The sequence below is a fragment of the Lynx rufus genome, unplaced genomic scaffold (assembly GCF_022079265.1).
Source record: "Lynx rufus isolate CCGP_SWC_20201006 ecotype Redwood Valley unplaced genomic scaffold, mLynRuf1.p SCAF_5, whole genome shotgun sequence".
Classification (NCBI taxonomy): Eukaryota; Metazoa; Chordata; class Mammalia; order Carnivora; family Felidae; genus Lynx; species Lynx rufus.
Genome location: NW_025814867.1, coordinates 116,603,055 through 116,630,970, shown reverse-complemented (window position 1 = coordinate 116,630,970; position 27,916 = coordinate 116,603,055). Strand labels below are relative to the sequence as shown.

At 38.0% G+C, this 27,916-nt stretch overlaps 1 protein-coding gene across 1 annotated transcript in view; it reads right to left on the bottom strand.

The window, feature by feature from the left end:
• Positions 1-8,090: 8,090 nt before the first annotated feature.
• PROS1 (protein S) overlaps positions 8,091-27,916 on the bottom strand; it is a 70,047-nt gene continuing 50,221 nt past the window's right edge. The window contains exons 11-15 of the mRNA XM_047099241.1: positions 22,123-22,290; positions 20,675-20,843; positions 14,957-15,105; positions 12,684-12,909; positions 8,091-8,578 (exon numbers count right to left, since the gene is read on the bottom strand). Of these exons, the coding sequence (XP_046955197.1) occupies positions 8,418-8,578; positions 12,684-12,909; positions 14,957-15,105; positions 20,675-20,843; positions 22,123-22,290 (873 nt within the window). The 3' untranslated portion in view covers positions 8,091-8,417. The remainder of the gene's footprint in view (positions 8,579-12,683; positions 12,910-14,956; positions 15,106-20,674; positions 20,844-22,122; positions 22,291-27,916) is intronic.

Genomic DNA, 27,916 nt, shown 5'->3' with positions numbered 1-27,916 from the left:
ATATATTACCTGCTAGAGTAAGTTACTTTTCCTATGGTACATGAAGGATTTTTTTGGCATGTGTTTTTAATAAAATCTTTAACCAAAAACGTGGCAAAATAAGACATGCTTTAAAAATGGGGTGTAGAAATATAGCTTTTATTGAATAGGTTAAGTAAGAAGGTTCCTTAGAAACAATGGAAAGTTTTACTTCATGGTGGGAATCTACAGGTGGTTGCCAGGACCGCTTCTTTGCGGTTGTTCGCACTCCCACCCCCCCTCCCACCCATCTAGCTTCATGGGTGATGCATGTTCCTGTGATGTGCCTTAAAATCACCTGCAGAGTTTTAAAACTCTCCATGACCAAATGGCACACCAAACTGATTAAGTTAGAATCCTGGGCTGGAGTTTGGAGTCTGGGGGTGAGGCGAAGGGGATGGAGGTAAGTGGTCAATATTTTTAAAGGTCTGCAGGTGATTTCGCTGTGCAATCAAGCTTGAGGACCACTGGTCTAATGTAAGCCCACCATTGTTGCTTTCCTACCATTGTTGATGGTTCAGAATGAACACTTGACCCAGGCTGGGCCACTCAAATATTCCCCTTGGAATTCTGGAACTGGAGATGAAAAAAATATTACCTCTGAGCTGTATGTGACCTGAATATGCAAATTCAGAAACAGTTGGCAGCCATATTCCATGATGTTCCAATTCAATAGTTGAGGAAACCAGTATGTATTCTTATGGCAAACTATAGTTGTTCAGAGAGAAACAGCCATGAGAAACAATGTGAGGAAACTTTCCTCGTTTATTACAGCAATCCAACCCTCAGGAACAGTTTTTACCCTTAAATTCTGAAAGTCAACTAAATACCTTTCTAAAAATTATTTTTGTGTAAGCTAGTTCCAACTGAATTCCTGCTACTTGCAACCGATAGAATCCTAATTCGTTTGTGTCAGTAATAGAGGAGCATTTAGTGTTAAGTGTGGATACTCTGATTTTCTTTTAATATAAGGAGAGCTTTCTCAGAGAGCTGACGGTGGCAGATAGGGAAGCATGCTGCTTAGACCACCTTTGAGAACCTGCTGTTGGAACACAGCTGACTGACAGCTGCAGTTGTTCCCTCCCTGGATCCATCTGGAACGTTTCCCAGCCAATAACTAACCACAGTTACAGCATTTACGCCAGGCCACTCCTGCCTTGTGCAAAACTCTTCTGATGGACAGTATTTTCAAGAAGTCCTCATCAACCTAGATGAAACTTTCTCAGAACTACACTGAGATATTAGACTCTTCCTATCATCTATTTCCTTCTCTCTTTGTATGGGTATCAGACATACCTGGCTACCTGAAGATTCTCCCTACCCATTCCTGCTGTCTCCCACTTTTTCCTTCATAGGTGATTCTCCCAATAAATCTATTGCCTGCTGTATTTGCTAGGACTGCCAAAATAAAATAGTACACATCAGGTGACTTCAACAACAGAAACTTGTTTTCTCATGGTTCTGGAGGCTGGAAGTCCAAAAACCAAGGTATCAGCAGGTTTGTTTCTCCTAGGGCCTCTCTCTTCTTTGCCTTGCAGATGGCTGCCTTCTTCTCGCTATGTCCTCATATGATTTTTCCTCTATGTGCGTACATCCTGTCTCTCTCTCTCTCTCTCTCTCTCTCTCTCTCTCTCTCTCTCCTTATAAGGATAGCAGTTGTATTGAATTAGGACCCCACTCTTACGACCTCACTTAACCTTAATTACTTCCTCAAATGCCCTATGTCTAAATACAGCCACACTGGGGTTTAAGGTTTTAACATACAAATTTTGTGGACATGCAATTCAGTTCATAACATCTGCCTAATACCTTTTTGGTATCTGCTTCTTGAAGCTTCCAAACTAATGCACTGAGCAAAGAGAAAAGGAGCTTTCTCAAATAGTGAGCCCTGCATCAGTGAAGGTGTTCACACAGAGCCTGAAGGATCGCTTCTCAATGATATCATCTGGTCCTACTGATTAGGTTTCTATCTGAATTCCAGACTCAAATAAGTTTTTTTTAATGTTTTATTATTTATTTTTGAGAGAGAGAGAGTAGGAGCAGGGGAGAGGCAGAGAGAGAGGGAGACACAGAATCCAAAGCAGGCTCTAGGCTCTGAGCTGTCTGCACAGAGCCTGACGTGGGACTTGAACTCACAAGCTGTGAGATGATAACCTGAGCCGAAGTCAGATGCTTAGCCAAATGAGCCATCCAGGTGCCCCCTCCCACTTTTTTTTTAATAAACATGAGCAGTAAAAAAGTAAACTGAAATCTGGAATACAAAGTAAAACCTGATTTAAATTAAGCCATGATATGCAAAGAGTCACAGAAGATACTTTTGCTTTCTGGGTTGGACCTCTAGTTTCTTTTTTTCCCATGACTATATTTGTACATAGGTGCAAGGTTTTCACTCATGTAGCCCAAGTACCTACAAGTGTAGAACAAGTGTAGCATATTGTATGTGTTCCACAACAAAACTTTCAGAAGTTTTCCTACAATCACGTGCAGTTCATGGCCTTCAGAAACCCCACAGATAATTCTCTGGGGTAAACAATCTGATCACCAGGAAGACTTGATGTTATTATACCAATAGTTTTCAAGCAATCAGGGCCTGTAAGGCTTAATCTTCCTTACTAGAAAGGGAGGAAGGAATAAAGATGGAAGGAAAGAAAGGCAGGAGCGAGAAAGACATCTTTGTGATCTTGAAGGGAGATTCATGATTAGATGCCACGCTCTATGCACAGAGCTCTTGGGAAGCTAGATTGAGCTAAGAGTGAAATAACAATTACTATTTAAAAGTTACAGATCCCTTGGGGAGCCTGGGTGGCTCTGTTAAGCGTCTGACTCTTGATTTCAGCTCAGGTCATGATCTCACATCATGAGATTGAGCCCCGCCTCAGGCTATGCACTGGGCTTGGAGTCTGCTTAAGATTGATTCTTCCTCACCATCTCTCTCTCTGTCCATCCCCTGCTTGCAGGCTCTCTCTATCTCAAAAAAAAAAAAAAAAAAAAAAAGGCTATATATCCCTAGTCTTTTCAGGCATTTCTAGAGTATTTTAAACAACAGACGGGAAAGTACAGATACCACAGAGTGTGAGGATTCAGCTCAAAATGGCCTGGCATAAGAGAAAAATTTTCTTTGAAAGCTACTATTTTTAGTTTCATATGCATCTGCCAAAGCCTTCCAAGAGCAACATGTTCAACAGCAAGTTTCACGCTTTGGGGAGATTCTGGAAAAATGTGGTGCTTGCAAGGAAAATAAAAACACATTACTTAAATTTCCAGACAATTAGTTTCCAAAACTAATTGTTCTACATGTTTTGGGGTCTATAACAAAGACAAAGGAATGTCAAAAATCGAGAGAAGCTGTTCCAAAGAGGTATAAGGAGATGGCTACATTACCTTAACAATTCATTCTACCGGAGGGTGCAATTCAAGCAAGTTCTTCCTTTGTGGAATATGATATGACACTCTCTGTAACTCAGTAGTTTTCATAAACTTGTCATTTGCAAATACGACTGGATTTTCTTTCCTTCACTCCTAGGGGTTGCACATTTATATAACTAGACCACTATTAATAGGCCAGCAGCCACAGGCTATGATGCTTGGATTCTCATACGACAGTGGGTTTAAAAGTTTTTGGGGTGCCTGGGTGGCTCAGTAGGTTAAGCGCCCGAGTCTTGGTTTCAGCTCAGGTCATCATCTCACGGTTTGTGAGTTTGAGCCCCGCATCAGGCTTCACACTGACAGTGCAGAGCCTGCTTGGGATTCTCTCTCTCCCCCTCTCTCTCTCTGCCCCTCCCCGTTCTCTCTCTCTCCCTCTCTCTCTCTCAGAATAAATAAAAACTTAAAGAAAAAATGAAATGTAAGTTCTCACTGTTCCAATTGTAGCATCGATCTCACACCATGTTTAAGAGTGCCCTCTCTCCTCTGCATTTCCCCAGATGTAATTCCTGACAATTCCTTTTGGTGTAAACTGACCGAGCCCCTAATTTCAAAGAGGTCACAAATAAGGCAAGAAACATGCCAGCGATGCTAGTGGCAAGCCTTTCCATCCATTCCTGGCAGAATGGTACAAGAGCATACCTATGAATTCCCATAGAGGATTCCTTGATGATTTTGGGGACACTCTGGGGCGTACCCTATTTTAGCAGATACTTGGCCGAGAGCTCCACCTCCCAGCATGGAACATCATCTCCAGCCCCAAGTCTTACAGTTGCCACCCTCACCTTGGGTAAACTGAATGCGTCCCCTCTACTTCTTGCCTTCCTCTATATTTCTGGTTCTCTTTCTTTCTTTCTCTCTCTCTCATTTCTTACTTTTTCCTCTTTTAATTATTACTATGTTCTTCTTGTTCCTGCTTCTCTTCCCGGACATATTCTTTTTATTTCTACATCTGCCCCTTTCTTGTTTTTCTTCTGGCACTCTTTCCCTCCTTCTTTCCATTTATATTTGTTCCTTCTGTCTGTCTGCCTACGCTTGGCTCATCTCCTCCCTACTTCTTTTTTTCTTTCTATGCTCATCTAGTCTTTTCTGTTTGTCTCTTTCTACCTTTCTTCTTTCACTTTTTCCTTTTAAATGTCTTTTCTTTTTTAATGTTTATTTTTGAGAGAGAGAAACAGATTGTGAGCTGGGGAGGGGCAGAGAGAGAGGAAGTCACTGAATCTGAAGCAGGCTCCAGGCTCTGAGCTGTCAGGAGAGAGCCCGATGTGGGGCTGGAACTCACGGACCGGGAGATCATGACCTGAGCCGAAGTCAGACGCTTAACCGAATGAGCCAACTGGGCGCCCCTAAATTTCTTCTTATAAATTATTATCTCTATTTCATTATCTGAGTCTCTCTCTAATCCCTTTTCTATGTGGATCTCAGTTTGTCACTACTAATATCACCTACTCCTATCTAGGTGTCTAGAGGAAAGTAGATATTTCATTTCTTTTTATATTTTTTCTCTATATCATATTCTCTTCACCAATATCTGTCTGTGTCCTTTGCTTTTTCTCTTTCCTTTTCTTCATTTTGTATCTTACCAAATCTTTCACTGAACCTGTTTTCATGTCTTTCTCATCTCCTCTCATTTTCTCTTTGTCCTTTCCTCTCCTCCTGGTTTTGTTCACACACACTCTCATACCTGTCCCTCTCTCCCTTTCTCCTATCTCCACTTTTCACTGATTTTTTGCTTTATGTCTGTTTTTCTGTGTGCCCCTGTGAGCTCACATGCACATGGGAGACAAAAGGAGACAGAGGGAAGAACCCAGAGGCTGGATCCGTGCCTTGTGACTCTGGTTATCCACGGGAATCTTCTGATTCAGTTGTCTGCAATGGGGCCAGTGAATCTAATAAGCATCTTGGGTTGAGATTCACTAGTTTAATGATAAAAGCTCTTGACAACTAGGATTAATCATCTGTACTTCATGCAATAATCAATAGGGAAATAAGGGAGATTTTGAGAATTATGCTGAAATAAGATCTCTGTGTGAGAGATTACCAAAACATTATGGGAAAGAGGACTTGGAAGCAGAGAAACTAATGGAAATTCATATGTTCATATATATGTATATATATGTATATGAATATATATATACTTAATGTTTATTTTGAGTGTGTGTGTGTATGTGTGTGTGTGTGTGTGTGAGAGAGAGAGAGAAAGAGAGAGAATGAGCAGGGGAGGGGCAGAGAGAGAAGGAGAGAGAAGGGAGGGGCAGAGAGAATCCCAAGCAGGCTTCATGCTCAGGGCAGAGCCCAATGCGGACTCAATCTCATGACTGTGAGGTCAAGATCTGAACCAAAACCAAGAGTCAGATGCTTAACTGACTGAGCCACCCAGGTGCCCCAAGAAATTCATATGTATCTTATTAGGCCTAATTTAAATAGCAACTCACTAGGCTTGCACTTGTAATCAATTTCTCCCTCACCAAAACCCCCTGCATACGGTTTATTCCCCTGTTGCACCTCTTACCAAACTCAGGCTCACATTTGAATTACTTGTACCATTTCTCTACTATCTCCTAGACTGTGAATATTTTTATGGGAGGACTAGAACATTTTCTCCGTTGTTTTCCTAGGACAATATATAGCCCAGAGTTCTAATTATATACATTTTCAGAGTCATTGTCAGCATTTCCTTAATTTAATTAAGTAATATTAATCTGTCTTCAAAACTATCAAATTAATATTATCAGCTGAGACTCAAAGACATAGCAAGTTGTATACAGAACTGAATATAGATTTTGTTCACACCAACAATTAACATTTACTGAGTGGTGGGATAACTGGTAAGGATATAAGAGCAATATAGATTTTTGAATTTGGACATGGACTCTTGATTCAGACGACCTAGTTTGGATCCCCTCCTGGTAACCTGCTAGCCACACGTACAAAGCAGGCTAGGACTGTACCTATTTTCCAGAACAGCCAGCTGTTAATCCTCTGTGGCTGCCTTGTCCATGCTGAGTTGGCTCAGTAAGGTATTCATCCCTGAAGGCTCCAGCCTCAACCCATGTTCAATATAGCTCTGTTTAATTACATTTTATATTTATTATTTATATCTGTATAAAATAATTTATTATTATTTTACATTTATTTATTATTTGGCAACTCCAGATAATGATATTAGATTCTTCCTATGTCATTTAAATATTGACCCAACCCCCTGAAGATCAACTTGAAAAAAGATCAGATGTATCCAGTGGTTTTTCCGTCTGGAGACTACTAACAGAGTAAGACTTTAGATCCCACCATTTGAAACTTTAGTAAGAAAAAGGATTTATCCCCTTCTATAGGAGAAGATCCAATTTTCAAATGTAAGTTCTCTGGGAAGCCTTGAAGTCTGGTATAACAAGTAACCCATGTGCAAAATCATTGTCGGATGAATCTTGTTTGTAAGAAATACCCCCCCGCCCCAAGCCACATGTACATGCATCGCAAAGAAAGATGGAGCCTCTATGAAGGTCACTGCATGTTGGAAGTTTTCTGTTTCTGATGGAAAATGTGGAATTGATCCCTATAGCTGTCCTCGTATCTGGGCATAATTAAGCAAGAATGTGAAAACTCCTCCGCAAAGAAAATTCATTTCCCTTCCTTCCTTTCCTTTTTTTTCCCTTTCCATATGCTTTCAGTTTTCGTACTTCTTTGCTTTTTTACACCAACATAATTGTCCATAGCTGTTGACTGAATTCATCACCCATAGTACACCGTAGTAATTGGGAGAAAGATTACAGCCAGTAAGATGAGCTAGCACAATTTCTGGTATGAGTCAAACACTCAACACATATTACCTTTGCTTTTCTTCCCTTTCTGAGCTCCAGCATACACCTTACCCATAACTACTGATCAAATATTTGAGCTTTACACCTTTCAACTGAAGAACTACTGTACTGTATGAAGACTCACATGTATATTACATAATTATACCTTCTGTTCAAAGAGTTGATAGAATATAGATATGATTCACATAATTTTTAGAAAATACCCCAGTCGATTATGTTTTACATGCTATAAAATATCTACAGTAGAAAAAAAAAATTTGTTTCCAAAACTATCAAGGAAACCTTTGGTACCTACCTAATGTGACTGGTAGGTTTGGGAGTGATAAAACTGCCACTGGAAATGCATTACCAACAAGGACTTGGCATCCTTACCTCCTCATTCCAAAGACACAATCTTAACTATGTCCCTGTGCGCCCCCACACAGCCAAATTTAAGGAGTGTACCCGTCCCGGGTTTCCACGCCCATTCCAGCACAATCTAGTATCTCATCCTTGTGAACTCCAATTAGTAACCAGCAAGAACCATGAGCTCTCGTGAACAGGTGTCCCACTTGTTTTGTAACTCACGAGAGCCACCGGTTAAAATGTGAAGCTAAGAGAAAGAAAAATGAAGCCAAAACTGGTCCGCCTGAGGAGCTGCTGGGAATAAAGCTTTAAAGCCTTCCACTCAATTCATACTTAGGCCACTGTCTCTCCTTCTGCCTTCATTAGGAAATAACGAAAATAAATAAAATAGTATCTGCTATGATCACAAGTATTTAGTACATGCACTTTTGTTTGAGTTTACTTCCCTGCCTTCCAAAAAAACACAGATATTTAAGCACCAACTCATGGTGATAAAATTAAATTTTACTTTTGCAAACATAAACATGAAGAAATGTCATTCGTAGCAAAAAAAAATTCAAATTAGAAATGTTTGTGTATTTCATTATTTAATTTCTAGGCAGCAATAGAGGTAAGAATTTTTTAATGTGGTTTGTATCACAAAAGGGTCTTGTTCTCTTGAAAAACAACCTTTTTTGAAATTCCAGGAAAGTCGAAGTACCATAAAATAATCAAGGCCTGCACGCTGCAGGTAAAAACCCTTCAGCTATTATTGAAACGTAAGTATAATTACACACAGGAAAAAAATATCATCAGCACAGGAAAGATGCCTTAAGAATTCTTTGTTTTTTTCAAAACTGATGGACATGAGTGAGCTCTAATATCATTATGCTTAGAAATGGCTTCATCCAGATCCAACTGAACACCATTAATGCTCATTTCCATACAGCCATTATAAAAAGCATTCACTGGCGTGGCGCTGAACGGAATATCTGTAAAAACAGAACGTTAAAATATTAGCCCAAGACTTTTGGCATCTTATTTGCTTACAACTAGAGGAACTATTCAGACTTCCCATTTCCAACCTAATTCTAATCATAAGGCAAATGTTAGTAATGTTATTCTATCCAATAAATTTATATTAAGTGACTCATGTATATAAAGTATTGTGCCTGGCACTGGATTCAGCATGTCATGAGTTCCTCTGACTTCAGAAACACAATCAGTCTCATCAAAACCTAAGATAAGTAAACACACTTGAAAAAGAGTCGAAAAGAACATATTCTTACTTGCGATGTTCTACTTTATTATTTTCTCTTTTTAAAATTTTTTTGAGAGAGAGAGAGCATGAGAGCAGGAGAGAGGGTCAGAGAGAGACAGAGAGAGAAAGAGAGAGACAGAGAGAGAATCTCAAGCAGGCTCCATGCTCAGTGTGGAGCCAGATGTGGGGCTCGATCCCATGACCCTGGGATCATGACCTGAGCCGAAATCAAGAGTCGGACACTTAACTGACTGAACCACCCGGGCGCCCTTATTATTTTCTCTTTAAATTTGAACAATAGTTTATAAGCATTTTTAAATCATTTTTTCAAATCCAAGCTATAGCTACTTGGAAATCTTTTTAAAATGTCATGATAAATATATCTCTTTTATTATTGCTAGAATAAAAGCAGATTTCTGTATTTTCCCAAAAAAATAGCCTCTTGCTGAGCATAAAATGGCAACTCATGATAGGGAATTCACTTTTATGTGCTGTTTGGTGTTTTAAAAAATAATTTTAATAATGCTTCAGTGACTAGTTTAGGGTCTTTGGGCCTTTCTACATTTTCACTTTCTTCAACAGACTTAATACTTGAGTTACACCCTTGAATTCCTAAGAGCTATGATTCATCGTAACAACAGCCATCTCTATACTTGCTTCTTTTTTGGCATCTTCTCTCCATCAATTTAGTTCCCAATGCCCATTTTTCAGCCTTTATTCTTCTTCCTTAGTGCCTTATGCAAAAAATATTCAGTTCAAATTTTCTACCTCTAGTTTGCCAGTACAGTGAATAAAGTCCATACTTTTCTAGGGGCTCACAGCATTTTTTATGAAACCCTTTCAAGTCTGGCAGAGCATCAAAGATTATGCCACTATTATAAAAATCCTCAGAATCGTCAATTTTCGCTGATTTTTAATTCATAACGTTCAATTCAATATGCCTATTTTGCATGTTAACTGGTAATTTACCTATCCCATTGTTTCTACTCCTAATATCCCAATTGTCACAGTTCTCCTCAATTTTCCTCACTCTTTTTCTAAACACGTCTTACCTGAAGTCAATCTGAAGTGTTGGTGAAAAAGTCCTGGAACCACTAAAATTTGACAGTTTTACCTCTTTTGAACTCTTTCGTTGTCTGATTTACAAAAATTGCATTCAACTAATTTGTAAATAAGGAGGTAGATTTTGATATAGAATTCATTTATTTGAACAATAATTATACTTCCTAATAATTATCCACAGTAACTTAAGTAACTTTGTAATAATTAACAATGCTAAATTTTCTATCTGTCTAATCTATCACTTTAAAAATTTTTTTTATGTTTTTTTTTAATGTTTATTTTTTGAGAGAGAGAGAGAGAGAGAGATAGACAGACTGTGAGCAGGGGAAGGACAGAGAGAGAGAGGGAGACACAGAAACCGAAGCAGGCTCCGGGCTCCGAGCCATCAGCAAAGAGCCTGATGCGGGGCTGGAACTCACAAGCTGTGAGATCATGACCTGAACTGAAGTCAGATGCTTAACCGACTGAGCCACCCAGGTGCCCCATAATCTATCACTTTTATAGAATCTTTACTTCTATTCCTCAAAAACCCAGATAAAATTTCCATATACAAAAATGAAGGCCCTGAGCAGTTAAAGTAATATAATGAAGATTACTAGAAGTCCAGACATCAAACTCAGAATTTTCCTAGGAGAATAACCTGAAAATGGTATCAGAAAATATTCCTCAAAAACTCTCTCCCTCAATTATTTTTGCCATTTAAAATGAAAGATCGATGCCAATTTCATATTTTCCAATATTAAATTAAAGATGAATGTGCTTGGGGCGCCTGGGTGGTGCAGTCGGTTAAACGTCCGACTTCAGCCAGGTCACGATCTCGCGGTCCGTGAGTTCGAGCCCCGCGTCAGGCTCTGGGCTGACGGCTCAGAGCCTGGAGCCTGTTTCCGATTCTGTGTCTCCCTCTCTCTCTGCCCCTCCCCCGTTCATGCTCCGTCTCTCTCTGTCCCAAAAATAAATAAACGTTTAAAAAAAAAAAAATTAAAAAAAAAAATAAAAACCAGCTTTTAAAAAAAAAAAAAAAAAAAAGATGAATGTGCTCTTCCTACAGTTTTCCCCATCTTACGGTAAATGGAATCTCCACCCATGAAACTGGACATGCCAGATACCTAAGAAGGGGATCCCTACACCTGCCTTTCTACCCTATTAAAATTTTTAATGTTTATTTATTTGTTTTGAGGGGGGAAGCATGGGAGGCATGGGGGGGGCAGAGAGAGAGGGAGAGAGAGAATCCCAAGCAGGCTCCGCACTGTCAACACAGAGCCTGATGCAGGACTTGATCTCACGAACAGTGAGATCATGACCTGAGCTGAAATCAAGAGTTGCTCAACCAACTGAGAAACCCAGGTGCCCCAAATCCTATTAATTTTGTTTTCCACATACATCTCCAATCTAAACACTGTGCCATCTTCACTGCCATCATCCTAGTCCGGCAGCTTTCTCATCTGTAATATGGGGATAATAATAGCACCTACCTCACAGGTCTATTTAAAATTAAAATTAAACAAGGGGATCCATTTGAAGCAGTCTGAACATGCCCAGACTGGTCACTAGGCACTGATTGATGACGGTATGCTTGTTGCTTCTGTTTGTTACTACTTCATTAGCCCCCAGCTCATCTCATCCACTTTTGCCTTCCACTTGCCCATCTCTATCCATCACGCATGGTATATTGATATACCATTTGCTTGCCTACAAATTTTTAAAGACTCCCATGGCTCTTACAAGAAGACTCAGGACCCCAGACCAGGTCTACAAATCCTCACCCAGTTCACAGCCTCATCTTGTACTACCATCCCCTTGCTCAATATGCTCTCACCATACCCATCTTCTATATATTCCTCAAGCGTGTCAATCCCCCATTCTGCCCGCATATAGACCATTTCACTTGCATATTAATTCCAATTCCTACCCCATTACTTGGTTAAGTTTAATCCTTCAATTTATCATATTTACATCTTAGCCTTTTCTGTAGAGAGCTCATTCCTGGCCCCCACAACCAGACCAAGTCCCCATTTTCAGGCTCTAAGAGCAATACGTACTATTCCTTCATAGGAGTTATCACTATTTTAACTATCCTCATATTTTCCTAACTGGTTATTTAATGACTGCCTCTACCACTAGATTGTAAAAGGTTTAGAAACAGGGATCATATCTTTTTTTTTATTACTATGTCCCTGGTACCTGGGATGTAGGTTCTTAATAAATATAAGGTAAACAAATGATGGATGAATTAAAGAATAAATGTTAAACTCACAAGACTATTTGAGGATGAACTGAAATAATAAATATGTTTTTTTTAAGTTTTTTAATGTTTATTTATTTCTGAGACAGAGAGAGACAGAGGATGAGTGGGGGAGGGGCAGAGAGAGAGGGGGACACAGAATCCGAAGCAGGCTCAGGCTCCGAGCTGTCAGCACAGAGCCTGACGCAGGGCTTGAACTCATGGACCGCGAGGTCATGACCTGAGCTGAAGTTGGACGCTCAACCAACTGAGCCACCCAGGCGCCCCAATAATAAATATGTTCTGACTAGGATAGTCAGCAAAACTTGGTTAGTTTTAGTTCACTATTAAAAACAATTAATAAACAAAATGTACCAATAAAATGTCAATATAAATCCCCAGGAAAAGACTAACGGGTACCGGAATTTTGTCTGCCCTTCTAATGCCCTTTTATTAAAATGAAAATTTTAAAATAGTATCAATTTGATTAAAAACATACTTTGAAAGATGTTTTAAAGATAACTTTGAAAAAAAAAAAAAAGTAAGAAGATACCTGGAAGGCCACCCAGGTAAGTGGACACTCTTTCTTTCATTGCTATGTCCAAAATGGCAAGTTGACTTTGAAGGTCTTCGGAGTAGATGATATCTTTTTTAAGTGGAGTCAACAGTTCCAGACTGGTTCTGTTGACCCTTACTTCCAGATGGAATTGTTCATTGGAACACAGACTTATGGCCTCTACCCGAGATACTACCATATTTTCGACAGATACCAGGATATCCTGAAAAACAGAGCAAAGACAAAATATAAGCAAGTATTAATGGTAATGCCACTTAAGAGTGACTTTGGGGTTTTTAAGTTCAAAAACTGACTTACAATGAGGAAAAAATAAGTATGATAGAGTCTCCCAATTTAAATTTAAAAATTTTGTTATAATAATCATAACTTTAAAATATACATTAGCTTTACGAATTTCAGGGTCAGCTAAGATGTATAGTGGCTTCTAAAAATTCAGTAAGCCAAGAGAGTTGTCTGCCTAAACTCATGTCTTAAGCAATATTTTTCTGTTTGTGAGCCTTCCTAACTTCAACACTTACATGTGAAAGAGGAAGGAGCTGAATAACCCTTTGTTGGGGAAAAGACTTGGAAAATGTAAAGTGCTTTAGTAAGCACATGCCAGCAAGACTGAAAGGGTTTTGTGTGCCACACAAGCAATCCTGTTAAGACTTGGGACAAAGTGAGCGAAGAACTCCTGAGAGGGAAAAGCCAGGGTTCACCAGAACTAAGTTAGAGTATTCACCAGATGATATTCAAAACACAGAATGTTTTCATTTTGTTAACTTTTCAAAGTGCTGATACACAAAATCACTCAACTTGTTGACAGTGATCTATGCATATAACATATGTGTATGTGGAGGAAATGTAAAAAGACAGAAAATAAAATGGGGACTAGGAACATGGATGTTATGAGACGATAGAAAGATAGTCTGAAATATTTACTTAAGAATCCAAGATACCTATGTTAAGTCTCTACTTCACAAATACAGGCTGTCTGAGGAGATCTGTTACCGTTATACATGTCTATATCCTTGAACTCACTAATATGAGTCTTAAAGTGGCCAGCTGACAAACTGTTCCAGTATGATCAATAGTATGTGAAATAATGTTATGAAACGCTGCACACAGATCTTGAGAAGGCAGTCTGACATGGAAATGAAGAAGGAGAAGGAGGAGAAGGAGGGGGAGCAGGAGGAGGGCGGTGGGGGGAGAAGCAGCAGCAGCAGCCATGGAGTCAAACACGGAAAAGACCAAATAAACATCAAAGACATGGCATGCCTTAATGTCCTCTACTGCATGGATGTAGTGCTGAAGATAGGATTTCCATTTCATTAAAAAAAAAAAAAAAGGCAAACAAAAAGTTGAAATCAAGTTGAAATCTAAAATGTAGTAAGCTCCTGGTGGTAGACTGGAGATAAAAACTTGGCAGGATCTCTTAGGTTGCTTATGCTTAACCACCAGCAACTCTCTGCAATCATCATTAGTCTGCAAACAGCACATCTTTGTATTATTACAGACATGATTCAATTACATGTCTCTTTCCAAAAGCTACAGAGAACATCCAAACCAACCTGGGCATAAACACAAGCTTCTTGTTATAACTTGTTGGAATCTACTGTCGATGATACATGGTCAGAGCTATTAGTCTCTAATAGAAGGCTGAATAATACAGATCTTCTGATAACGGTCATGTTTGCTTTTATCCAAGAGGTTTTTTCCTGTTCTTCCTCCTAATTTGAAATCAGAGTTGCCAGCAAGAAGCCAGGTGGACTGGTTTTACTTTTCTCTAGTTCTTTCTAATTTACTCATGGGAGAAAAGATTAAGAGTGCCAGAGAGCACAAAACATTATAATTAGGCACAGAATATCTGCGACTGAATTTTAATCAGACTCACTTTTATGGTGTTAGCACAGACTCCCATGATAACTTCCAGAACTCTAAATAAAGGTGGATCTCTATGAACTCTGGGAAACCTCGAGGCAGCCTGTGTGTGAGTCTACCTAATCTTGGCTGTAGATGCAGTAACAGGCTTTTCAATTTCTCCTACTTCTTAGATCAGACCTTGGAAATAAGCCAGTAAGAAAGTAATAATAATGGACATTTATGGAGTCTTTACTGATGTACTAGAGACTGTGTGCCAAATACTTTGCATATGTTATCTCATTTAATCTTCAAAATAGCACTTTGAGGTAAATACTGCTAATATATCCACTTTACAGATAACAAAACAAAACAGAAAAACAAGAATCACAAAGGTTTAGTAAAGTTACCTGAAGCTTTTCAGAGGCGGAGTCTACCAAAGACAAGGCAAAGGGCACGGTGTAACCAGAAACCAAGGCGAACATAACACCAGTGCCCGCGGATGGACGAATATTCAAGGACACGTTTACTTGCCAGCCCTCAGCGTTGGATATATTATCTGTTTAAACAATAAAACAGAAGCAGGATCAGTGTACTCCTAAAGTACACCAGAAGGAATTATTCCAATCCTATTCATACTCAAAGCCATTTTTGTGTAATACTAAAGATTTTAGTTCTCCTTTCTCAATGATCTATATAACTTAGGCAAAAAAAAAAAAAAAAAAAACCCACAGAAAAACAAAAGCCATTTTTTTTTTAAATGCAGGCAAAAAACAAATAAATAAAGCCCCATTCTTCTGGTCTTTCTAGAATAAAATTCTAGATGTGGTATTTCAGATTATTATGAATTTTCCCTGTTTGCTCTTTTACAGATATTCCTTCCACCTGTATAATCACCACTGGTCAAATCTCAAGGTGGTCATATTTGAAAGCACACATTTAGAAGGAAGTTCACTGAATTTATTATAACATTTCTGAGGGAACACTTAGGTATAGCCCCACCACCCCACCATTCCTCATCCTTAAAGTTGGGGGGGGGGTTGAGTTCAAAGCAGAGGGAAGGAAAAATAAGGATTTATACAAAGGGGAGTTAGATATTTGATAGCAGAGAAATACTCTGAAATCAATTCTGGACTCTGAAATTCTAACAGGAACTCTTCTCCTGTGATTCTCTTGTCATAATAGTTAGTTAACATCCTTTTTATTCATTACTAGGTTAATTGTCTGTCCCACTAGAGTACAGGCTCTACATGTCTCTAACACCATGTTGTTCTCCACAGCAGTCACTCAACAAACATGTGTTGAATTGATATGTTTCCAAAATACTGTAATTCCTAAAAATATTAATCCACAATTTGAATAAAGTCTTCCTTATTTAATAAGAAGTAATATATAGCAATAGCCCAAATACTGCTTGTAGATTTTGAAAAGGTAAATGTCAATGGAGAAAATAATGGCCCCCTGACAAGATGATCTTCCACTTAGCCACATCTAATGCTATTACATTTTTTCCTCCTAATCCTTAATTTCCACTCAAGAGAAAAAAAAAAATATATATATATATATAAAATATAATCATTTTGAAATAAGTAAATTTACAATAAGATATTAACAAACTAAAACTAAAATAAACATGCAAATGTACAGAAATTATAATGTAACTTTAAATATTAATTTAAAAGTTGGTCACTTTTGGGCAGTATGGTACTGGCACAAAACCAAACACTTAAATCAATAGAAAAGAATAGAAAACCCAGAAATGGATCCACAAATGTATGACTAATTAATCTTTGAAAAAGTAGGAAAGAATATCCAATGAAATAAAGACAGTCTCTTCAGCAAATGGTGTTGAGAAAACTGGACAGCAACATGCAGAAGATTGAACCTGGTCACTTTCTTACATCATTCACAAAAATAAACTCAAAATGGATGAAACACCTAAACGTAAGACAGGAAGCCATCAAAATCCTAGAGGAGAAAGCAGTCAAAAACCTCTTTGACATCAGCCACAGCAACTTCTTACTCAACACGTCTCTGGAGGCAAGGGAAACAAAAGCAAAAACGAACTATTGGGACCTCTTCAAGATATAAAGCTTCTGCGCAGTGAAGGAAACAACAAAACTAAAAGGCAACCAACAGAATGGGAGAAGATATTTGCAAATGACATATCAGATAAAGGGTTACTATCCAAAATCTACAAAGAACATATCAAACTCAACACCCAAAAAACAAATAATCCAGTGAAGAAATGGACAAAAGACACAAATAGACACTCTTCCAAAGAAGACATCCAGATGGCTAACAGACACATGAAAAGATCCTCAACATCACTTATCATCAGGGAAATACAAATCAAAACCACAATGAGATATGACCTCATACCAGTCAGAATGACTAAAATGAACAACTCAGGCAATGACAGATGTTGGTGAGGATGCGGAGAAATCCCACTACTGGTATGAATGCAAACTGGTGCAACCACTCTAGAAAGCAGCATGGAGGTTCCTCAAAAAATTAAAAATAGAACTACCTTGCGACCCAGCAATTGCACTACTAGGTATTTATCCAAAGGATACATGTGTGCTGTTTTGAAGGGAAACATGCACCCCAATGTTTATAGCAGTGCTATTGATAATAACCAAAGTATGGAAAGAGCCCAAATGTCCATCAACTGATGAATGGGTAAAGAAGAGGTAGTATGTGTGTGTGTGTGTGTGTGTGTGTGTGTGTGCATATATATATACACATACACATATATATACATATATAAATATATATATACATATACACACACAATGGAATATTACTTGGCAATCAAGAGTATGAAATCTTGCCATTTGCAACAACGTGGATAGAATTGGAGTATATTATGCTAAGTAAAATTAGTCAGAGAAAGACATCATTTGACTTCACTCATGTGGAATTTAAGATATGAAACAGATGAACATAAGAGAAGGGAAGTAAAAAAATATAAAAATAGGGATGGGGGCAAACCATAAGATGCTCTTAAATATAGAGAACAAACTGAGTGTTGCTGGAGGGGTTTGGGGTGGGGGATGGGCTAAATGGACAAGGGACATTAAGGAAGACACTTGGTGGGATGAGCACTGGGTATTATGTGGAGGGGATGAATCATTGGAATCTACTCCTGAAACATTATTGCACTATATGCTAACTAATTTGGATATAAAATTTTTTAAAAAGTTGATCACTTTCAAGTTATCCATGAAATAGCTAATTACTTATGAAAGTGATTTTTTTCAGACACAATATAACTTTTCATTTTATTTTTTTTAATGTTTATTTATTTTTGACAGACAGAGACAGAGCACAAGTAGGGTAGAGGCATAGAGGGGGAGACACAGAATCTGAAGCAGGCTCCAGGCTCTGAGCTGTCAGTACAGAGCCCGATGCAGGGCTTGAACTCATAAACCGTGAGATTATGACCTGAGCGGAAGTAGGAGGCTTAACCGACTGAGCCACCCAGCCACCCCTCATTTTCTCTTCAGGGAGTTTTTCCTTCAAGCAAATTATTGTGGGCCTAGTTTTTTCCTGCATTCAGTCATCAACTTTAGTTAAAACATTTTTTAAAAATCATATACAGAACTAATGTTGAAGACATTGCATTAACTTATGTTAGGAATACAGAAAGTACCAGCGTAAGATTCATCCTTAAAACTGTAGCAAGACTTCGTAGACTGCAAATAAACACATTTCACATATAATTTTTTTCTTGGGACGCCTGGGTGGTTCAGGCAGTTAAGCATCCGACTTCGGCTCAGGTCATGATCTCACAGCTTGTGGGTTTGAGCCCCGCGTCAGGCTCTGTGCTGACAGCTTCAGAGCCTTGAGCCTGTTTCGGGTTCTGTGTCTCCCTCTCTCTCTGCCCCTCCCCTGCTCTCTCTCTCGAAAATAAACATTAAAATATATATATATATATATATATATATATATATAATTTTTTCTTAAAGCAGAGATATCAGAATAACATTAAATTTATGACGCAAAATTTAGTCACTCAAATAACGGACTCCTAAACAGAAAAAGACAAAGAACCTAATAAGATAGTTAAGATATAAAAATAGCTAATTAGCATCTGGAGAGATATTCAACTTCAGTAGAAACTGGGATAACCATACATAAAACTACAAATTGTAATTTTTCAACTCTCAGATTGGAAACAAATCTCAAGCACAAACTCTCTTATTCTGTTGGTAGGAGTGTAAATTCATAAAACATTTTTGGAAAAGCATCTAACTGAGCAACAGGAACTATACATTTGCATAATCTTTGACGGACAGAATCTAAGATTCTCTCCTACAGAATTAATCATATAAAAGTACAAAGATGTATGTCCTAGGATATTACAGATATATTATTTGTACACACAAAAACCTGGATCAGTCTGGCAAGAGCTCCTGTTCTGCTTAAGACTGTAGACAAAACTGGAAATAGCACTGCTCCTGCCCTTACAACCACAACAACAAAAGACCAATTATATACTTAAACACAATTTTCTTGAACTGTCAAGGAGCTGCGGTTGCAGAGCAGCTAACAAAGCAGAAATCTGAAGAAAGATAAGTGCTTCCATGGAAAGACAGGAAGAGTTTCCTCTCTTACTCAGAGCAGACACTGGATGCTATACAATTTGATGAGAAGAATTTAAATAAAAATATTAACAAACTGATAATTCCAAATGGGGGCTCATATGAGAATACAGAAACCCTGGGAACTTCAGGCACATGAGGAATCCACACCCATTTATAGGCTCTTCTTCATAGACCTTAAATGGGTACTCAAGAGAAAAATGGGGCAGAGAAAGAAATTAGAGAAAGCTTCCCTCCTGGTGCAGACCTAGAAGAGAGGAACAGTAACCTGAAGGGAGTGTACAAAGTCCCACCCAGATCCTTCTCTGTCTTCTTTAGGCAACAAAAGCCTTACAGCTTTGGGAGAAAGGCAACAAACTTTGTCATCATTAGGACACATGCAAAGACCCATTACATCTTCAGGTTAGGGAAAGGAAACTGGAAAAAAAACAAAACAAACAACCAAAGAGCACCTACCATGGAAAAGAAGCAGAAAAACATCTTGAGTCTTGACCATTAGGTATCTCCCCCGCTGGTGGTTGGGAGGGGGGAAAAGAAAAGTCAAAGGATACAACATCTGCCAAAAATTGAATCTGTACCAGAACATTAGAGAATGCTCTCCAGACCCCAATGCCTTGCTAGCAAATGTCAAGTAACGAGAGCATTCTTCTGGGGTGAAGCAAGACCATGGAGAGACACTTTCTTGAGGCATACCCTAAACAGAATACCTAAAACTAACGATGGATCAGCTATTAAGAAAGATCCTCTAGAAACCATTCCCTACCATAAGCACTAGGTAACAATAAAGGAATTTGAAGAATACTCGTGGAAACAAGAAAGCTTAAGCAGTTCAACTCTTGATGAGACTGATTCAACCACCTTATTAAGGGCCTAGCAAAAGCAGAAATATGCTCATTTCCAGACAAAAATATTATTTATCTGTCTCTACTATTCTACATAAGTTGCTCATCTTTAAACCAAAAAATTATCCAATTCAGAAGGAAACAAAGAAAAACAACATATTGTCAAGAGACAAAGCAGTCAACATGACCAGTCTTAGCTATGACTCAGATATTGGACCTATCAGACAGGGAATTGAAAATAATTATGAATAATAAGTTGAAGTCTCAGGTAGAAAATGTGTACAGATGGACAATTTCAACAGAGGGGTGGACATTTTAAGAAACAGTTACATGAAAATGCCCGAAATGAAGACAAATCCTTTTGATGCATTCATCAATAGACTCAATACAACTGAGAAATGGGTGAACCTTAAAATAGGTTAATCGAATTTACTTGAAATTGATCAGGTTATGTGCCAATAATCTTTAAATAATAACATAAGCATATTCAACTACTTTTTCCCCCTAATATACTTCAAAAAGTTAATTTAAAAAATATATAACAATATGAATTAGCCTAACACCATTCCTGGCACATAGTAAGTACTCCATAATGTTTACTGAAGGAATTACTGAAGTTTGTCAATGAATAAATTGAGTCATTAATGAGAAAAGAGAAGTAAAATGAGAAATCACTTACTATAATCTATGCTAAATAGGGCAACTCCAGAACCAGGATAGTAGGAACCCTTCTCCACAGTGACAAGACAATGCTTATTTTGTTTTTCTTGAATAATTTCCTTTACTCCCGAAGCTCCTTGATTCATCAAATTCCAGCCTCGTATACATCCATCTAGACGAGGGTTAATCTAACCAATTGAAATATAGGTCAGGGAGTGCAACTTAAACAAGTCAGACTCAGAGTGGTTTAACTGAATATAGATGCAGTTTTCATTTAGAGGGAAAACCCTTTCTTTGACGACATTTTAAAATATTTTAAATGTTTCGAATTTTATCTAATTTTTTAAGGTATCCTTCAGATGGACAGTCTTTTTCAGTTTATGCCATCACAGAGCCCCACTGGGATCCTAATGATTTTTAACACCTCAAGTCCTACTGGCCTTTCCCAGCCAGAGATGGTTTTTCGGCTCTCAAGTTCCATGTGCGCTACTAGCTATGGCCCTGGGCTGCAAGCTGCTTTCTTTAGTTGCATTTATAATATAGGTTTGTCTTGCCATCAGACCGTGACTGTCTTCGGGAACAAAAGCGTTTGCTTTCTTCAGTCAAAAAAGCATCCAGACTCGAGACACACAGTAGCCATTTTACCAATAGTTTTTGAATAATTTATTTTACTTTTAAAATGTCTTGATTTCTCAATTTCAAAGGAACAGATATATTCACTCTGACATGGGTTAACCAATTCAGGTTTTATACCATATTGCAGAAATCTTTCAAAAGTTATGGTAACTGAATTGCCATGAGTAAAAGATGGATATAAAATAGTAAATATTTAAGGTAAATCAGCAAGTATAATTGGCAGGCCTGTGACTTCAAATGAAATTTTTAAAGCTCTTCAAGGACAGTGATTAGTCTCCTTCATAAAACCTATTCCATGGTTATTAGACAAACATCATATGCAGAAAATCATCTTTTATTTATAACTTCAATTTATGACAGGCTGAAGTTGTACTCCCAGCAAAGATTTTTTTTTTTAAGATTTTTAGAAGTTCTATCCTACACGCTATTCTATCTCCCAAATTTTAAGTCCTAAAATAGACCTAAAAAAATTCTTTGACTGGCTTCCATAAAATATTGTATTTTGGGACTCAAATAAATGTACTTGTATCTGCAATAGCTGAATATGGACAGTTATGTTGACATTGAATTGATGCTTGAGAATTGAAAAGGCCTACTTCTCCATGAGTAACACTGGGGATTTAAATGGACTCAAAAACACGACATTCATTTTCTTATTTCCTTAATACACTTTCAAGGATCACTATGTGATTTTTCCTTGTTCAATTCAAGTTGTCACAGTTGGTGTGTTCAACAAAATAACTTCTTTGACTATAAGAAAAACACATCTTCAAATCTATTACAGACAAGAGGAATTCATCCATGATAAATGATAGAAGCTTGGATCATTACCGGTTTAATGAGTACATTCTCCCCTTTCCGAGGTAATCCTGCAAAATAAACTTTAGTTTCTAGAAATCCATTTGCAGGCTTAAAAAGGCTTCTGGGTTTATTTATATTCATTACGGCTTCTTTAGCTATTTTTACACTAATACTGTATTCTAATTCTTCCACAGAGACCTACAATTAAAAATACAGAAATTATCAAACAACCAAACATCACTGCATGTCATTTGAAACACTAAGATTGAAAAAATCCTGGTATTATTCCAGTAAATAATTTTTCAAAATAATCATTTTAATGTAATAATTAATTTGTCATAAACCCATCTGAAATGTCTAATTACTATAAAGGTGGTAAAAATGTGTTTTAAAGTGATAATTCTTGTCTGAAAAGTAAATGAATATTTTAAGGTAAAAAAATCAATATTATTCTTTTAAATTTAAACATTCAATTATAATACATCTTTCTTTTTTTTTTAATTTTTTTTTTAACATTTTATTTATTTTTGAGACAGAGAGAGACAGAGCATGAACGGGGAAGGGGCAGAGAGAGAGGGAGACACAGAATCAGAAGCAGGCTCCAGGCTCTGAGCCATCAGCCCAGAGCCTGACGCGGGGCTCGAACTCACGGACCGCGAGATCGTGACCTGAGCCGAAGTCGGACGCTTAACCGACTGAGCCACCCAGGCGCCCCTATAATACATCTTTCAACCCCAGTGTGTAATTATACAAAATCTTAGGAAACTTTTAAGTGTTCTTATTTTGCAATTGTCTGGAAGTATACATATGGAATCAATAAGGGAAATAAATTTTTAATATAAATTATGAGAAATCAGTATCTCTAGTGTTCCGTTCATTACATACAAATTATATTTTATTTCAAAATTCAAAAGTAATTGAGGTCATAAGGAAACACAATACATAAAATTAAATTGGGTTTTTCCAATTTTGAAAGTGGTTTGGTTTTTTAAAAAAGATTGAAAGTGATGGCAAACAACAATAAAAAATCCTCCCAAAAAGACGACTTGAAGAACCAATCTCCTCTAGCACTCTAGCACTCAAAATGAAAACTCTTCTTTTACTCATCAGTAATGGAAGTGAAAAGGTAGGCATGTTAAAGCACCACTATAGGAAGAGAAAAATTATGCTCTATTGTAAAATAACTTTGGTAACATTTACAGATTTAAAGTTGGTCAATGCTCTGTCCTCAATGCAGCCAATCAGTATCATTTTACTCAAATGACTATTCCCTTCTGGAGAAATGTTTTTTTTTCAATATATGAAGTTTATTGTCAAATTGGTTTCCATACAACACGCGGTGCTCATCCCAAAAGGTGCCCTCCTCAATACCCATCACCCACCCTCCCCTCCCTCCCACCCCCCATCAACCCTCAGTTTGTTCTCAGTTTTTAACAGTCTCTTATGCTTTGGCTCTCTTCCACTCTAACCTCTTTTTTTCTTTTTTCCTTCCCCTCCCCCATGGGTTTCTGTTAAGTTTCTCAGGATCCACATAAGAGTGAAACCATATGGTATCTGTCTTTCTCTGTATGACTTATTTCACTTAGCATCACACTCTCCCCTTCTGGAGAAATTTAAGTTAGCCTCTAGAACCTCAGTCTAGCTTGCTTCTGGAAGTCTTACCACTCCATCTGTCTCTTTTGGGGGCTCCTCCTTTTCTTTTCAACCTCTATAATAAGCCCCAGAGCTCAGTTCTCAGACCTTTTTCCCCTTAGTCATGCAAATACTTTTAAATGGGGGCTCTACTCTCCCACTCTAGGGCATTTGGAAAATTTGGGGGTGGGGAGGGTACTTAGCTGTTGCAATGAGTAGGATGCATGCTGACATTGCAAGATGCTGGATACCTGTAATAGGGAGGATCGTCATGCAAAATAATAAAATGCCCAATATCCTGCAAACCTCCTGAATATCCCTGCAGGATATTCATGCAGAGTGTACTCATGCTTATCTGAGTTTGGCATATATGAACACAAAACATTTTTTGTACCATTTCAGCATTCACTGAATTTTTCAAGAATATCAACAGTCTTGCAAACCAAGGATAAATTGATGTTTGTTTTGCATGGATCTTTACCAAGAGTTTCTCACTATTTTGGAAGATCACCTTTACTGATGGTATCTATGCATTTACAGTATTTGAATTGCCAATACAATACTCCAGCATGAGTCTTCATTTGCAGCTTTCACATTATTCTACATATAGGAGCAAGCTTTGACAAATACTGTACTTGCACTTGAGCCCTTATATACTGAAATATGTATTATTTTCTTATAAATTACTTCCCTTTATTTCTTTGTATAGTAATTAGGGTATTATATTGGTTTCTACTAGGGATATGCAAAAGTAGCTTACATTATTAATGCATTTCGTTATAGGACAGGAAAGGAGCATTATGAATATATGGGCACTTGATGAGACAGTTTAGAACCACAGATAAACAATAATCAATCTCATGGCTGTTAAACCCCTCTTTATGTTGAATATTCAAAACTTTTTATCTACCTTAAATTGAAGGCTGAAGCTCAAAAGTATATCCAGAATCTGATCACTTCTCACCACCTACCATCAACGCTCTAGTCAGAGATGCCATCTTCTCTCCACTGAGTTACTACAGTGGTCCAGTGGTCTCATAAGCCCATATCCTGTCTCATTCTTACTCTCTACTATCTAGTTTCCACAAAGTCATCATGTCCTGATTAGGATTATCTTCTTTTTTTTAGTGTTTGCTTATTTTGAGGGGCGGGGGAGAGGGAGAGGGGCAGAGACAGAGTGAGAGACAGAGAATCCCAAGCAGGCTCCACACTGTCAGTGCAGAGCCCGACATGGGGCTCGATCCCACAGACCATAAGATCATGATCTCAGCTGAAATCAAGAGTCGAAACCCAATCAACTGAGCCACCCAGGTGCCCCTAGAATTGATTATCTTTTAACATATATGCAAATTAAATCATGTCACTTCTCAAAATCATGTTAGGTCTTTCTACTTAGCATAAAATCTAATTTCTCAATAGAGTCCCCATGGCCCTACCTGGTGTTATTCCAGACCACATTTCTAACCTCATTTTCTATTCCTCCCTCCCTCCCTTACTCCACTGCATCTATGCTGAGCTTTGCGTTTTTCCTCAAACACAACAATCACATCCGCTTGCCTGATGGTCTGTACTTGCTGTTCATATGGCACAGAATCATCTTCCCCCATATATTGCTCATGATTTGTGCCCTCAAGTCTCCGGTCAGATGTGATTTCATCGGAGATGGCTTTCCTGATTCCACATGCACACTCACCATCATGACTCTTGCCTGGCCTTGCTTTTCCTTTTCCTCTGAGCACTAACCACTATCTGACGTAGCTATTTTGTTCATGCATTCGTGGTTAACATCTCACCACTAGAGTGCAAGCTCCACAAGAGTGGTGATTTTGTTTTAATCACTATTGTAGCCTCACTACCTAGAAGAAGGAACAGCACACAAAGCACTCAATAAATACCTTTTTGAATGAATAAAAATATGGTACAAAGTACAAATTTCCCACCAATATTGGAATTATACCTAAATATGAGATGTAATGACTTATAATATAGCCTTATTTATTTCTATGGTTTATAACCATTTTAATTAACAATTACCCACATTCTATTTATCTCAATTACAACAATCCTAAGCTCTACACTTTAAATTCTTATTTTCAAAGTATTTTATTTGAGGGGCACCTGGGTGGCTCAGTTGGTTAAACATCTGACTTCGGCTCAGGTTATGATCTCACTGTTCGTGAGTTCGAGCCCCGCATCAGGCTCTGTGCTGACAGCTCGGAGCCTGGAACCTGCTTCAGATTCTGTGTCTCCTTCTCTCTCTGCCCCCACCCCAAGCTTGCACTCTGTCTCTGTCTCTCAAATATGAATAAACATTAAAAAAGTTTAAAGTATTTTATTTGAAATTTTAAAATTATTTAAAATTAGTGAAGCAAATGGTACTAAGTGAACACTCCAGTTTGCTTAATGTAACTTAAGTATTAATGCTTAATGATTAATATAACTTAACTTTGTCAATTAAAGCATTTACTTAAAATATCTATTTCTTTGAGATAATTTCTGTGTCTGCATAAATTTGCCTGAAACTGTACAAGTTATTAACAAACCAACAAAACTGTAAAATGGTAAAAATACCATGAAGTAATATTTTTTAAATGAAAGATAGGGAGAAAAGAAATCTTATTTAAATGGCGGGGGAGAAAATTCATAAATTCCTAAAATATCAAATTAAGAATTTTTAAAAACTAGCCAGCATCAAATTTATTACCAGATTAAAGTTTTTCTCTGATTTCCTTATTATTCTTAAATTCTTAATGCCAAGTTGTATTCAATTTACAAAGGGAAATTTTATGTTTTATTTAAAATATGGGCATATCATTAAATAATAGTTTATTTTTAATAAGAATCATAAATATAGAAGACAAAATGTATGGAACTGAATAGCTAGCTGCCTTCTATCCAATCCAGAATCCTGCCTCTAACATATCATTCATGGATAATTCATTACTAAACACTATCTGCAACTCAAGATGTTAGCCTTGCAGGTAAATATTTACCTTCTTTATATATATTCTATATTACCTAAAATGTATCTAAATTCTCCTCCAAACAGCTGACATTCTCAATTTGTATCAATTGATCAGAAAAATTCTGTTTGCTCTCTTTTGCTGAAAAAGTAATTTTAGTGATTTTTAGATAGGAGATGTGGGGACACGAGGCAATAAAATGTATTCTTCAGGAGTGCCTTGGTGGCTCAGTCGGTTAAGTGTCCGACTTTGGCTCAAGTCATGATCTCGTGGTCCATGAGTTCAAGCCCCACTTCGAGCTCTGCACTGACTATGCGGGGTATGCTTGCCTTTCTGTCTTCCTCTTTCTGTGCCCCTCCCCTGCTCAAGCTTGCCATCTCAAAATAAATAAATAAACTTAAAAAAATGGGGCGCCTGGGTGCCTCAGTCGGTTGAGCGTCCAACTTTGGCTCAGGTCATGATCTCACGGTTTGTGAATTCGAGCCCCACGTCAGGCTTTACTGACAGCTCAGGGTCTGGAGCCTGCTTTGGATTCTGTGTCTCCCTCTCTGTCTCTGCCCCTCCCCCACTTGTGTGTGTGTGCGCATGCGCTCTCTCTCTCGCAAAAATAAACATTAAAAAAATTTTTTTAAAAACTTAAAAATGTATTCTCTAGGACAGTGGAGGAATAGCTGTATGAGCCAAGTATTCTACGTATAGATGCAGTAGGAAAGATGTAGTGGCAAAGCTACGCTAATGAGAGCATTTGGAGAAGCCAGAAAATTGTAGTGATTTCTCTGACAGTTGCCATCTGATCATGCGCAGACACTGTTTGGCCAAGTGTCAAGAGCCCCGAAGCACCTGGGCGGCTCAGTTGGTTAAGCATCCAACTCTTTATTTTGGCTCAAGTCGTGATCTCACAGTTCATGGGTTTGAGCCCCACATCAGGCTCTCCACTGACAGTGTAGAGCCTGCTTGGGATTCTCTCTTCCTCTCTCTCTACCCCTCCCCGACTACCCGCTGTCCCTGTCTCCCTCAAAATAGAATAAATAAACTTTAAAAAAAGTGTATTTAAGAGTCCAGAGCCCCAAATCTATGGCTATCAAAGGACAGATAGCCCCATTTTTGGTAAACCATATCTGTGCGCAACTGTACCTTATTTGCTACCTGTACTGTAATGATTTCACATTATATTGTATTAGTTCATAAGGCATCACCTGTTAAATTGTGAGGTACCAAGTAAGCTCAAG